The sequence below is a fragment of the Charadrius vociferus genome, unplaced genomic scaffold (genome assembly GCF_000708025.1).
Source record: "Charadrius vociferus isolate BGI_N301 unplaced genomic scaffold, ASM70802v2 scaffold433, whole genome shotgun sequence".
Taxonomy (NCBI): Eukaryota; Metazoa; Chordata; class Aves; order Charadriiformes; family Charadriidae; genus Charadrius; species Charadrius vociferus.
Genome location: NW_009647846.1, coordinates 3,709,946 through 3,724,701, shown reverse-complemented (window position 1 = coordinate 3,724,701; position 14,756 = coordinate 3,709,946). Strand labels below are relative to the sequence as shown.

Below are 14,756 nucleotides of genomic sequence, written 5' to 3'. Positions count from 1 at the left end.
TTGTACCCCGACTGCGAGCGCGCTGGCAGGGGCCCGGCCTTGCGAAGAGCCGCCAGCCCGGTGTGCCGTCCCAGCCCGCCGGGCCATTCGAGGGGACGTGTCCCAAAACTAAGCCGTTGCAGTAGATGGCGTGCCGCGCACAGAGCCACAGGTAGAACCCGGGAATCCCACTGCTTCTTGCCCTCGCCCCCTGACAAATATTTGTATGAATCGGTGACAAAAGCTTCTCAGTATCCCCCTTCTGATGCTTGTTTCAGTTTAGTCCCAACTGACAGAAATTTGTGGTGTCCCACATCCCTCCTGTACGGAGGAAATAACAGGAGCGTGTAACTGTACTTCTGCTTCATCTGTTAGAATTACAGGCTTTCAGACACAGAGATTTTCTTGTATGACGGTACTATTTACACTTGAGTCCTATCCGTGGAAAGTGGATTTGCACTGTTAGTGTCCTGCACTTTTATCCTTGAAGTTAAGTCCTTTAAAACATTTTCAATAGGGGTCGAGGGGTGTGGGTGTGTATTTTCCAAGGCACTAATTGTAACTAGATGCCCAACTCCTAGGGGCTTCAAATCGCAGCTAAAGGATATCAGATGGTCCCAGATGGGATAAGGGATTCACCCACAAGCTGGTTTTAGTAGCCATTCTAAATTTTGGTCTCATTGCTGCAATCTGGTCTTTGTCGGCTGACTATTACATGACCCCTCAGAGCACCTTGTCACACCATCAGTGAATTTAACCTGTTTCGGATTTGTAGTTCTATCATCCAGCCAAAGTATAATGGGAAACCAAAGTCTTAAAACTGGACTGATTTAACCATAGGAGTAAGTGAATGTTATAAACAGTCAGACTCTGATTTTTTACATGTACAGGTCCCTGTTAAGAACCTTTATGCTCTGGTTTTCAAAACCACGCAGTCTTGATTCAGTTATGAATAGAGAAACAGGCAGCTGTGGAAACAACATAGAACCCCAGTTACAGCTACCTTCCTATTCAGCATGCAAAACACAGACGCAGCTTCTCTTTGATATTAAAAACTGATGAGAGATCCTATCATGCTGTAAAAGTTGCCCTGGTCAGGTACTCTTCCCCACAGTGCATTCTGGTAAATTATAAGCTGTTAAGCTTGTTTTAGAAGGTATGATTGGTTGTTACTTTTTTATGATTATTATTTAATAAGTTAAGGGGCTGTATTAACCCCAAGGTCTTACGAACCTGAAAATATTTTTAAGTGTTACCAGTTTTATTTTAAAACTTACAGTCCTCAGCCTATAGGGACTAGAAATGAACTAGCAGTGTATGTAAAGAAAGAAAGTACTTAAAGGATGGAAAGGGAAAAACAGAAGTAACCATCTGACTTTTCATACTGCTTTTGATATATAAGAAGTATATTTCTGACCTCTTCCAGACTTAGCTGGAAGGATTTAACCACACATGGAACAGGCCTGCCAAGATGTGCTCAGTATACTCACACCTGAGCTGGCAAAGCCTTCTAGCGCGCTGTCGTGGTTTAGGCTGAATCAGCTACTGGGGACCTGGGGGACCCCAGATGGGACTGACAGATGCTCCCCTCTACCCCTCTTCAAAGAGAGGGGCAGAGAAGGAAAAAGAGACTTATGAGTTTAGAAGGAACTAAACTACTTTAATGAAATATTAATAACAAAATAAAATAAAAAAAGAAATAATGAAATATATACAAAACCATATCAAGCTCCCGAGATGACAGTCACGACACCGGCTGGCACTGGGGCAGTCCCAGGCTGGACTCGGTGACAGATGGGAACTGGATTCCGGATCTGCATTCAGGGTCGGGATCACAGGCAGATGAACAGAGTCCTCCTCAGACGTCGGCCATTGAAGGAAGAATGCTGACCCTTTGATCCTCAGTCTTTATACTGAGCATGAGGCAGATGGGATGGAATACCCTTGTTGGTCAGTTTTGGGTCACCTGTCTTGTCCGCTCCTCCTTGCAGGTGGGACCCCACTATGCTTTTCCGATTCCGACCCTCCAATAGGGCAAATAACAAAGTTAGTTGGCCTTGGTTGTTATAGCAATAAGTATAAGCAAGAGCCTCTCTGCATACCATGCCTGGGCATCAACTGTAAACATAAGTCTTATCACTCTGAGAGAGTGAACATTGTCTGCACTATATGCTGTTAATTTCAGTAGTTAGAGAGGCCCAGCTAAGAAGTGAAGTTACTGAACAAAATTGGTTCTGTTTTACCTCAAACCAAGACATTCCACCCCTTATTCTATACCATTTGCATATTGCTCAGATTACTATTACTTTTATCTATCAAATCTACACATACATAGATTATATATATAATATGGATACATGCAGGTCACTTGTCTACAGTTTATGTTTATATACAAAAGTTTAAGTCCATTTAGTTCATGATTGCAGGATCTCATCAGAGCTCCTGGATTTTCTTATTGCATAGGCCTATATTTGGAATCGGGGCTTCAATTAATAAACATCTTTTCTCATTGCTGTCATCCTTTCCTCTCTTTTTTCCCCTGATGCCTATTTTCTGATCTGTTACTGTGTTCACGCCCTAAGAAACACCTTTTCCTACGGAAGTATGTGAGTCTTGAACACATGCAGGGTTAGTCCCCTGTGATCTTTCTCAATAGGGAATGGTTATCTGCACCAGTTTCAGGTCCGAGACACTAAGCCTTCTCTGAACAGGGAAGACCTTGGAACACTCATTCTGGAATAGAAGTTGTTCTACATCATCTCCTGTGTAGACTCATACTCTTCCTGTGAGCATCGCGCTCGAGCACCCATGTTACAGAAAGAAACAGAGGGGGAACAAATTTGGGGTAGCTACGACACTTTGAATTTCTGCTTTCCCAGATTCATATTAATTCTTGGAGCGTTCCTTATCTTAGCAAATCCTAAGATCGAAAACTGTTGAATGCAAGAGTTGCAATATTTGCTTGTTTATCTTATACAGCTAGCAGATTTTTGGGCGTTCAGGTATGCTTTAATAGTAAGTGCCTCTGCTTAGTGCTGGAAAACTCAAATTATTACCTCTTTAATACTGCCAGCAGAGTCTTTTCATGCCATTCTTTGGGGCAGGCACACAGTTTCTTAAAGCAAATCATTAGGGATGGGGATTATGCTCACAGTTTTGAAGTTGTCTTAAGTTCTGTAGTATGCGAGTTGTCTTTTACAGTTCTGAAAGAAATCAAAGGAAGGCACTGCAGGCAAGCTTTAAGGGAACAGTTTGTAAATCCTATTGTATTTCCCTTTGATTCACCAACTGTGAGTTTGGCCCTCAGTCTCCATTTTTTCCAGTTGTTTATGTCTTATGATGCTCACTTATGCAGAAGTATCTCTGTGTTACCCCATGTATCTGCTGTGTCTTTCAGACCAGAAACTAAGAATTGTACTAGCTTGTCCTTAAGGCATCGTTTCTTTGCAAAACAGACTGGAAAATCCAAGGTTTAGTTGGTGCCCATCCCTGATGAGGCACCTGTGCACTAATCCGAGGGCTTTATATGGGGTAAGAGGAAGTGGGTGGTTGGGGGTGTGAAGGAGGGGTTTGCAGTGCGATGCTTGAGGGGGGGGGCCGAAGGTGCTGGTTTTCTCCCTTGTGTTCCTGTCCTTGGAGGAAGAAAGTAGGAGCCAGCCTGAGGCTCAGCACCTTTGGGGATTCACCTGCTGTGGTGTCATCCTTCTTTCCCTGGATCTGCTGGGGCTGGGCTGTTTCCTAGCGCTGAGCTGTGCTCCTGCCTTGGGAAAGCTCAGGTGGAACCAATTAGCTCTCCCTTTGTTGTTATCTTGCTCCTTTTGTCCAGACCTCTGTTGAGGGCAGTGACTGATAACTCACTGAGCCAGTGAAAGAATGATCCAGCAATACAAGTGTCTGCAGAAGAGCTGCAATATCTGTGTTTGGATGGGAGTAGTGAGTATGAGAAGGGTGACAGTGGGAATAAGTGAAAAAGAAGAGACAAGAGTAGATGCAGAGCTTGTGGTGGGGTGTCTGTAGGCATTTCAGTTTTCTCGTTCCTGTTTCATGTGTGTTTTGCTCATTTAGTGGGTGTCAGGAAGGGACAAGAAAAGGGGTAAGTGGGGAGTGGAAGATGTGCCTGTCACTAGATGGCCCACCAAGCACGTCTGAGAGCAACCGAAGACCTACTGGAGGCCTTTGCGGTGGATTTCACAGCACGTGGGGCTGCTTAGCCATTTGTTTTAAAGATTTTTCTCCTGCAGCAGGCAAGATAGTCCTGCCGCTTGAGCTGTGAGGCCCTGGTGACCCTGTTGTTCAGAAGCAGTAAGAATCAGGTGTAAGTAAAAAGGAGACTGCACTGAACAGCAAGCTCTTTCCTTTAACCTGCCTCTCTCTACAGCTTCAGTAACTACTCATTTTCCAAAGGAAAGTCTTAAAGGCTTATTAAAATGGTAAATACAGCAATTGAAGTCTAACAGCCTGCTGTGGGGACACAAACAATAGAGTGAGGACTGCCTACAGCGAGTTGTGATGAGGATGATAACATGCACTAGAAATCAAACATTTCACTGAATCTTTAGTTAATTGTGCTCTTTTGCATGTTCTACATTTGACCACAGACTGTGAGAACATATCTTACCAAATGAATCTTTCTGAATTAGTGATAAAACACCATGTTATGTCAATCACTCTTGAAAAGAGAATTTTCATTTTGAAAGAAAAATGCCATTTGTTTGCATGCTTCTGAATGTAAATGGTCTTTAGCACTTCCTGAGGAACTCATTCCCCATTAAGTGATTGCACCTGTTCAGTATGATTTGGATCTTTATAAGAGTGTTAGACTCTTACTGAGAGTCTTTCAGAGAGACTTATAGAGGGGATAATATAAAGTTAGCATGCCAGATGTAGTGATGTGTTGAATGGTGTCCATTTGTTCCCAAAGGGCAATTTGGGCACCTGTGTCCCTTTGCAGAGGTGGAGCATAATCTAGGTTTGTGCTGGTATAAATGAAAATAGACTTTGGCTGTTTGTCACTTAGTCCAGCTCATCACACTTTCTGACACAGAGTGTTCACAAAATGCAAACATCCAGGTCAGTCTAAAGCAATCCAGTTTACGCTTCTTCAATAATTAATTTGTCTTCACCAAGTTAGTTGCAATAGGAAGACTGGTATTTGGGGAGAAATTAAACTTTACTGAAATGCTACAGGTGCTGTTGGGGGCTGAATTTATATCAATAATGGCTTACCATTGTAAATCAATATAAAAGAGCAACATCACAGGAAAGGAATGTCTTCCAAACACTTGCTCAAGAAGCAAAGTCAGGCACGTACTGCCCCATTCTGCCACTGGAATAGAAGAGCTCAGCCTGCAAAACCCCACATCCATTATGTGACTCCTACTCTGCCGCATGAGCTAGCATATTGGTCATGAGTACCATGGAATGGCACCACTTCTACATAGAGCAGGTGAATTATAAAGAGAAAGAACAGGAACATTGAGAATTCCTTTGTGTTTACATTTTGTTTAGTGTTTTAACTGTAGGATCCATATGCCACAATGTCTAGATTACGTTCAGGGCTCCTTTCAGTTTTCAAGCACACCCATATTTGGGTGCTGTTGTTATAAGTTAGTCTCACAAAGTGAGGCGAGGAGACAAAGCCAATTAAAATTGAAAGATTTATTAGCAAGCGACAGCAAGCAAAACAGCGCTGGGCGGCCCGGGAGTCTCACTCCGCCGACGGCGCGCACTTAGGTTACAAAAGTCTTTGGTTTTATGCTCTTCTACTTCTGGTGTAGGCGTTTCTCTTAGTTGTGTCCTCTGCGTCTGCGCGGTTTGTTGCTAGGGGGTCGTCCTTTTTCTTCCTTTGCTTTTTGGTGGTCGCAGGGATGAAGGCTCCATGTCTTCCTGAGCCTCCCAGGTCTTATCACAATTTATGATGTTAGCATACCTCGACCTTGCAGCCTGGCCTTGCTTGCTTAGCAGATGTTGGCTAGCTTGCCCCATCCTGCCAAGCAGCTGCCTTTCATGAAACACTGTAACAATGAGAGGTTTTAGGTTTGGTGAACAAACAATACTGAGCTTGTCACACTGTCTCCTATAGCCTCTCTTGTCTTCTATTTCCCCTACAAATTTCTACAGCAACAAGTACCTGTCTTGAAAGCAGCATGTCTAAAATCAATAAGTGGAATACCCTCAACAGTGGGTATTCAACAGTGAATGATTTGTGATTTTTTTGCAGGGCTGTTGTTGCTCTCTTCTTCAACAATACCTGCCTGTTCAAAGAGGTTTTTTTTTTGTCTTGACTGCTTTGGCTCAGAGAACCTGTAGACTTTTAATTTGTCTTGGCTTTTCTCTCTTCTCCTCCTCCTTTTCTCTTTTTACAGTAGCTTCTTCAGGCACCTCACACATCAGTACCAGCTTCAGAACCAAGAGGGAGCTTATGCTGGAAACATGTGCTTCTCTGTGAAAATTAGTTTAAAACATATTTCAGGCAGCCTTTACAAGCAGGTCGCTTTCCCTGGTTTTCCCAGTCATAATCTCACATTTTCCCTATACTAGTCAGCTGTTAAAGTGCCTGTGCTGCACCATGCTCAGTTGCACTCACTTAGGGTATCCACTATAGAGAAAAGATGGCAATGGACTCGCTTGGATACAGCAAGTTGGTTCCTGGTTTACCTCCATCTGATTTTGCAGGCGTATTTGAGTGATTTATTGTCCAGATTTTCCCTGTTTCTGATTCCCGTGAAGATGAGGAAGGTGCAGTGTACGTTAGCTGTGAGTAAATGAGGACGGTGTTCCTTCAGTCCCTCAACACTTCCTGTGTCGGTGGGTCTGTGAGATACTGCTTTCTTGTCTGGATCACCAGCTGCCAGCTCAAACCAAAGTGGCTGAAATAAACTCAGGTGCTGTCTTTGCTGTTTGGCTAGGGTCATTCCATTATATTGCTATCTGACATGCTCCATCTCTGTCAGGATCCAGTATCGTGCTTCAGCATACCAATGCCATTTGTGATCTAATGAGATTTTGGTTCTGCTTTACCCTCCTTCAGCCTGTGCTCCTTCATCTCACATACGCAGACAAAGCGCATTGGCAGATAACTGATAAATGTCCTTTTCTTGGTTTCCTTCTTAGGACTTTGAAGCTGCAGTGCTTTCATCAAAGAAAACAAATCACAGATGTCTTCACACAGGTGTAAAGGTAATCTCGGGGCAGGCAGATAACTGTTTTCTCAAGGAGCTTCCCCATCGGTTTTTATTGGAGGTCTCTGTGTTCAACCTGAATCCTTCTCATTACCCTGTAGGAGTGGGCAGCTCACACTGTTCTTGTTGGGAGGGACAGCGGGACTTCTGCACTCTAATGCAGATAGTCCACATGTCCATTTCCTAAAACCAGAAGGATTTCCCTGTCTGCATCTTTTGTGTCATGTCTGTACAGCCTAGACCTCGCCCAGGCTCATCTTGGCTGCAGTGCTTCTCCACTTGGCTGCTTTTGGTCATAGTTTTTATTCGTAGCAGTGTCCTGACTGATGCTTTAAAATTGCAGCTGTTAACTGGGTGAGTTACCAGGCAAACAGTGACTACTTCAGCTATAGCAATGATGTTGTTTTCAAACTTTCTCCAACTAATGAGTCATTAAATGTAGTAATAAAGGGGTTTGTTGGGGCCGTGTGTCCCTTGGAAACACTCAGCCCATGCTGATTACAGTGGGTTAGCAAAGAGCTCAAGGCTGATAAGTGTGTGGGAGGGGTCAGAGAACAGTAATGGTTAGAGGAGTTGAAAATAGTTGTGGGAAATGTTAATTACACGTCTTGTTCACATCAACTTTCCCCTCCCATTGAAAACAAAGCTCATTTTAAAGACACTTGTAAAAGTTGCTCTTTAGGAATCAAACTCCCTTGTGTCTCAATAACTGGTAACATGCCAGAAATGTAAAACTGCAGTAGAGTAAACAAAGAACTCATCTGTGCACAGTTGTTTTAGTCTCAATTAAAGCTAGAAATACGGTTTTGCCTGACTGTGGTGCCACATTAGGGCCAGTGCACTGCTTTGCTCTGTGGGCCTAATCCAGATTCTGAAGAGGACAAGGGAGATTTTTCCACTGACTTCCATGACCTTTGGCCCAAGTCTGCTATTGATTTCCAAAGACCCATGGACTGTCTTACAGACAGGTAGTGCCCTTCAACAATGAGCTTTGCAACTTAAAGACCCTGTTCTGCAGTTATCAAAATGTGCAAGTGCATTGACGTGTGTGACTGAGCAAAGCTAGTAACTTGCATAGACGTTTGTGTTATGTTAAATTCTAATAAAAGATGACAGTGAGGGGAAGGTATACAATAAAAATAAGATGATGAGAGATGTGCCCTTAGCAAATTCTTACCTTATAACTAAGCAGTATATGTCTGTGTAGTTCATGTTGCTAAGAGATTGCACCATATTTACTATTCAAAGCAGCAGAGCATTATAGCATAAAGCTGGTTCTTCTCTGGTTAGTCCCTTAGCCAAACTCCAGAGCCAAAAGTTTTTTGGGTGTAGGTAAATCTAACAGATATTTAACTTCAGAACTTATGCTTATGTATGTTTCATAGCCACAAAACTGTCAAATCACAAATGGCAGGCGGCCCTCTGAAAATGATGTCCGTAGGAGGAAGAATGTTGTACCTGAACAGTGGTATGTCTGCAACACTGCAGAAGTCAGGAAGACGTTAATTAAGAGAGGAGAAGTTTTCATGCAGATACCGAGAGAATATGTACTTTAAATAAAAAAAAAGTGGACAAGTTTTGTTGGCAAGATTCCAATATTGTTTCGAGCTACTTAAGAAAAAACAGAACTCTTAAAATATGTAATCCTTTTCCCCAGTGAAAACCCTGTCTTTCCTTTTCTTGAGTGACAGTCTTATGCAAGTAATAGAATGACTGAGTAATTTGCTCCATTGAAAGTAAATGCTAGTTTTTGAAAGCTTTAAAGGGAAAATTTCATATAAAATAGAGAAAACCAGGATTTTTGTTGCCTTTTTGTAAATGTTCCTATGTTTCAAAAAAATGCATGGCATTAAATAAGGTTATCAGGTCCCCACCCTGTGCAAGTTCTAACCTACCTGCAAAATTGGTGATTAATTTTATTCTTTCCTAGGTTGCACTTACAGCTCTATCTCCAAGTTATTTCAGAGATAACATAGCTCCCTGAGCCATGTTTAACGTAATCAAAATAATCATGTAAGTGCAGGAACCCCAGGATTAAAGACAACTAAAACTAGCTATAATTAGACAGATATCTGTGGAAGGTTATATACATGGTAAATATGATGCAGAAAGTTGTCCTGTATTCAGTTCTGTTTCCAGGGTCAACCTCTATGAGTTTTTAGGATTTTCAAACCCAGGTTGTTGACAGAAACTCAGGACTCTTGGCTCATGTTTCAGTCTCCAAATTATTCTGTTTTCTGTTCGTGGACATACCAGGCCAGCATCAGGCACTGTATCTGTGCTTCTCTGAAAGGGAATCTGTCTTGACCTATACTGGCTACTGGCCTACACAACTTGGAAGGGCATCTTTCACATGTGGTCCCGCCCCTGTCCAGGAATCCCTGAGAGTGTTTCTGTCGTTTTCCAGAGACTTTTTGCTGGAGTAATAAAGCTTTTTTTTTTTTTTTAATTAATTGAAAGGGGTCAGAGCTCTCCCAGTATCTGCTTACACTGTGCCTCTCCCAGCCAGGCAAGTGCGTTTTTAGCAGCTCTAAGTTGAGGGAAATTTTAAAAACTGCAGGCATGATAATAATGACACGATAAATCTGATTACAGTAAAGTGCTGTGAGCTCAGGCTTGGCTTTAAAAAAAAAAAACAAAACCCAAACACATCAAAATACAAAAAAATGCAACAATACAAAACAATTCAAAACCAATAGAAATAATTCCTTAAAAAATTATAATAGTGATAGGCTTGCTTTTAAAGTGATGACTAGCCCCTGGCAGAACTCGGGATCTCTGAAAAAGCTGGAGCACTCAGAACCTAAAATACAGAAGATAAAATATTAGACTTACATAAAATCAGTTGTGCTAGCTTTTCACTGGCCCCACTGAGAGGAGAGCACCCTCTTTCCTGATTAATAAAGGATTGATTTATTGATAATAAAGTGCATCTGACATTTACTCAGAATGGTAGATTTTACAGGCAGTAACCTGACAACTTGAACCAGCTGTTTGTAGCTGCACGTTAAAAACTGTGACCATGGGCTTTCATGCTTCTCTCCCTTCCCCACCTTGGCTTTCTTGTAGCAGCCACAGCAGCATCCTTATCTTGCAGGAACTGTGATGCATTTTTGCTGTTGCCCATGTTTACCCCCTTGGTAACTTTTTCTTTCCTGTTTTTCACTTATTTTGGACATTTTATAACAAGTGGTGGTGGTCTTGTGTAGTATTGTTCCCTGAGGTTTAAGAAGCATTCATTCATTGCCGGAAATGATATGTGAAATGGTATTCTTTAGAAAAATGTTTTTTTCCCGCATAAAATGAAAACTGAACATGTTAAAAGGCATCACATACAGAAAGTGTGCTGAAGAACTCTGAAGTGTATGGAATGTTCCCAGCTACCTCCTCCGAGGATTTCTTCAGCACTTGTTAATTAGAACCCCCCATCAATTGAAGAAGTCTGCCAGTTGTCACATATATTAGCATATTATCTCCAAAGTTAGAAATTGTTTGATTGACCATATTAAGTGTAAATTGGCCTGGGAGCACCTAACTTCAGTGAAACTCAGTGAGATGATTAATTATTATTCTTCAGGGTAACTAAACCATATGGCAAAACTAACTTCTGTAACTGAGGAAGTGCTGGGAGGCGCTGAGCGGGGAAACAATCATATTTAAAAGGAACATTCAAGGCACTTAATGTGTCTTGATATTGAGAAGGATGAATGTCAGCGGAAAACATACTCATTTGTTTACTAAAAAATAACACTAGCGAAATACTGATGTGCTCTAACCTCTTTGAATGTACAAGAAGTGATATAAATAACTCAATGCACTCAATAACTGTGCATCAGTTGCAAAACCCGGTAAATCTATTGTTTAGACCTGTGAACAGGAAATCAGACTTCTAGTAAAGTTCCCTGTGAACTAGGAGACAAGGTTGCTGTGGGCTTAGCCCAGATGCATAATTTTGTGTGTCATACGGGTAGAAGATTTAAAAAGGGCATCTATTTACATGCAAATCATCCTTCCACTTCAGTAGCAAAACAGTTCTACATATAAATGTGTGCTGACCACCAGCATGCAAGAAGATTGTGCCTAGAAAAATGCCCTTTGATGTTAATTTATTTATTTTTATTTAGCTTGGGTTGTTTTTATGTATTTATTATATATACATATAAATATATATACACATAAATAAATATACTCTATTACAGTATTTTTGCACAATGAATAAGGACACCCAGACTTGACTACTGATGTTTATTGAATCATTCATACCAAATAAACACTTTTGGGAGTCTGACCACAGAAAGTAAAAACGTTCCTTTGAGAGGGGGGAAATCAGAAACCCTTATTGGAAGAAAAATTGTCTGCTTCTTTCATTATTAAGTGTCTGAGGAGCAGGCATGATTTCAAGTGGTATGGCTGAAATGTGGACACCCAGGTGGGAGTTCTAGTACGGGGTGTATGCCGTCAGGTTCACAACTTCCAGTTGAGATGCTCTGGGTTGCATTAACCCTTTGCACTGTGCAGCCTCTTAGATGAAAAGGGGGCTTATATCTCAGTTCCAAGTCAAACTATGAAGTCAGTCATCTAATCTGTTCCAGTTAGAACCGTTCCTGTCTCTGTTTAGTGCTTACAGTCTGGACAGGTTGTACTGTGCAAGGGTTCAGGCCTCATTAATGTATCATTTAAAATTGAAAACCTATTCAATTTCATTTTGAAATACTTGGCATATATTGTTCTTCTTTCTCCCTCTTTTTTAATTTATTGATTTCACTGATGTGGGAGGAAAACATATAATTATTCCACTTTAGTAGCATCATAACAGATATGTAAGAGCCTCTTTTAGTTATTTGGGAACAGAAAATTGGACACACATAGTAGGATTATTCTGGGGTCTGGACCAATACGGAAATGAGCACACTCAACTTCCTAAAGCTGGGGGAGTTGGAGACTCTCAGTACTTGCCTGTCCCATTCAACTGGGTCCTTTAGTTCCTTTAAGTGTGTGAAAAAGCCGTTAGCTTAAACAGGAACATTAATGCACTGAAAGATGGGTGCAGAGGTCAGCAGCAGGAAGCCAAAAGGGAGGGAACGGAATTTTTTTAGTGATCTGGCAGTTTACGTCACCAAATGCAAATGATACACAATTACTTTCTCATTGCTCTGTTTCACTCTCCCATGCTGATCTCTTTCCTGGGTGCTGACGTTTTTCCTCTACCCTGTCTTTGCTAACATTTTCTACTAACTCAAGCAACAAGCTGCCTTTGTTACAGGTGAAGGACTCGTGAAAGTTGCAGGGGCCTGCATCATCTGGGCTGTCAGAACTCCAGTGCCTTTTTCCAGGTTGCTGGCGTTTCTCACCATATTGGTCGTTTAGGTCTGCCTCATCATTCCAGCCTCTTTTGCTAGGATGCTGGCGCTTGTACATCAGATACCTTCTGCCTGGATGCTGTCTTTTGGATAACTCATTCAAGTAGGTTAGCTGTGCACCAGGGATGTCAGCATACTGATCCGACAATGACCTTCTGCCAGGATGCTGTCGCTTTTTCAGCTCCAGATAGCCGTCAAAGTCATCTTCTATCTCTCTTTTGCCTGGATGCTGCCTCTTCTGAATGTCTCCATAAGATGTGTCTTCCTCAACATATCTTTTTCCAGGATGCTGTCTCTTCTCCATGTCATTTAGGTACTTTTTTCCAGGGTGTTGTCTTTTGGAAAGCCATTCTGGCAGAGGGGCATTTGATTCTGTCCAAGGAAAAGAAAAATGTTAATGAGCTCCCATAGTCCTCACTAAGGAAGTTGAAATGGGAGTTTGTGGATTTCTATGGTGCAGGATCATCATCTGTTGCTCATTATGCCTATTTAATTGCACAGTTAACTGTATGGTCTTGAATTTGATCCCTCTGGATGGCATCTGACAAAACGGTTCTGGGACATTTTTAGCAAGGATGAATTGATACATTAGGAACTGGCTGCAGCCAAATGGGAAAACATGCAATGACAAAGCCTAATATGTTGATCCAGGTAAATGTGTCAGATTCAGGTAAAGAGAGGTGAGCAAAAGATGCTGAGCAGATGGAAGAAATCAGCTGCAGAAGCTGGGTATGGGGAAGAGCTGGAAATCAGCACGAGACAGGGAAAGGATGGGGCTGAGACACAAGTAGAAGCAGGGATGTAAACATTTGAAAGCCAGCTTGGTATTTCCAGCTACCAGTCATAATTCTATTAGTGTCTCTTACTCATTCTTAAGCTCTTTTTAATATTTCAGGTCTTAGATTGACACGACCAACTCTTAGCATTCACGTGAAGAGGGAGAAAGGCTCTTTCTACAGGCACCTGGGGCCAGCTCCTCTTTGCGCTATGAAATGCCTCTGCATTCCAGCCATGGAAAAGCCCACCTCTGTTGGGGTGTAGAAACCAGTGGGTTGAGGGAGTAGGCGAATGGCAGCACTCCCACCTCCAATTAACATTAGGTACAGGGTCCACAACTGGGGAATGTTCTCCACGTGTCCTCTTAGAGCTTCCCTAGGGAAGTACTTGCCAGACACACAAGTTTTCTGTGACATGCTTCTATCTTCTTATGCTGCAGCTGCTTAGTGGTGGTACAGCATTGCCTAAGTGGGGAGATCTTAGAGAAGAAGGTGCCTTTTGAGAACTCTGTGTCAGTGTATTGCAGCAGATCTCCTGTCCTTCCCCTCCCCTCAGTTTGAGTGATAAATACATACATTAGAACCTGGGAACTATATATTGGATCTAATGAACTCAGCCAAGTACTATGCCAACATCACCAGATGGATGTCCCCAGTGTTATATATACCTTTATTCATCTCTTCTTCCTTTTCAGCTTTGTTGAGGACAGACTGAAGAATGAGGCTTTCAGACCTCTGCAGGATGTCATCCAGGGGACTTCTTCCCAGGTTCTCATTTCCCTCTGGAAGGGGCTGCCCCCCGTTGAGGCAAACACTGCACAAGGTCAGGCAGAGGAGTAGCAGTGGCAGCTGGATAGATGTCATTGTGGTACAAGGGTTCCTGCAACTTCCATGGGAGAGAGAACAACAGGGGAGGAGGATGGAGCGAACAAGCCTAGCAATAGTAGCAGTGTTTCCAGACACTGAAAAAGAAATAGGGCACTGCTGTAGGAGCTGAAGTCTCTTATGAGGGTCCTTCCTCATTTCTGTTACTAACCTCTCCGTTTATTCTACATTCTTCAAAGAATCTGTAAATTCTTCATAATTACAACCAGGCACTTGCTCATTTTTCTGGCGAATAAATATGAACATTTTAAACACCTAACTTTCTGATGCACAGATAGTTCTGAATGCCAGTGATTTTGCTTTGCCTTCTGCAAAGGCAAAAATGATTTCTCTCTTGAACTCTGTGTTAACTGTTGCCCCACATGAGGTACACACATACGCCTGCACTAACGATTTCCACCAGGCAATTCCCTTTGCTAAGGGTTCATTTTAAAATAACACTGGGAGTTGCAGCACTTTCATTCCACCTTTAGTTAAAGCCCAACTTTAATACTCCATTAGTTTTTTAGTATCTATTTCTATACATTTAAAGTAGCTGTGTGTCTGTGTATTTGTCAATGTAATAAAATAGCTAC

At 42.1% G+C, this 14,756-nt stretch overlaps 1 protein-coding gene across 1 annotated transcript; it reads right to left on the bottom strand.

Moving 5' to 3' along the window:
• Window positions 1-12,305: 12,305 nt before the first annotated feature.
• TRH (thyrotropin-releasing hormone) lies at window positions 12,306-14,319 on the bottom strand. The gene is made up of 2 exons (XM_009882875.1): window positions 13,965-14,319; window positions 12,306-12,892 (listed from the first exon to the last, which is right to left on the bottom strand). Exons 1-2 carry the CDS (start codon window positions 14,317-14,319, stop codon window positions 12,306-12,308), a joined length of 942 nt encoding a protein of 313 aa, XP_009881177.1.
• Window positions 14,320-14,756: the final 437 nt, after the last annotated feature.

Bases quoted from the DNA above. Each gene is read 5' to 3' on its own strand.
- TRH (XM_009882875.1), bottom strand. From the start codon at position 14,319: ATGAGGAAGGACCCTCATAAGAGACTTCAGCTCCTACAGCAGTGCCCT. The intron at 12,893-13,964 runs GTATATATAACA...TTCCTTGGACAG, and splicing joins GGAAGAAGAGATGAATAAAG to AATCAAATGCCCCTCTGCCA.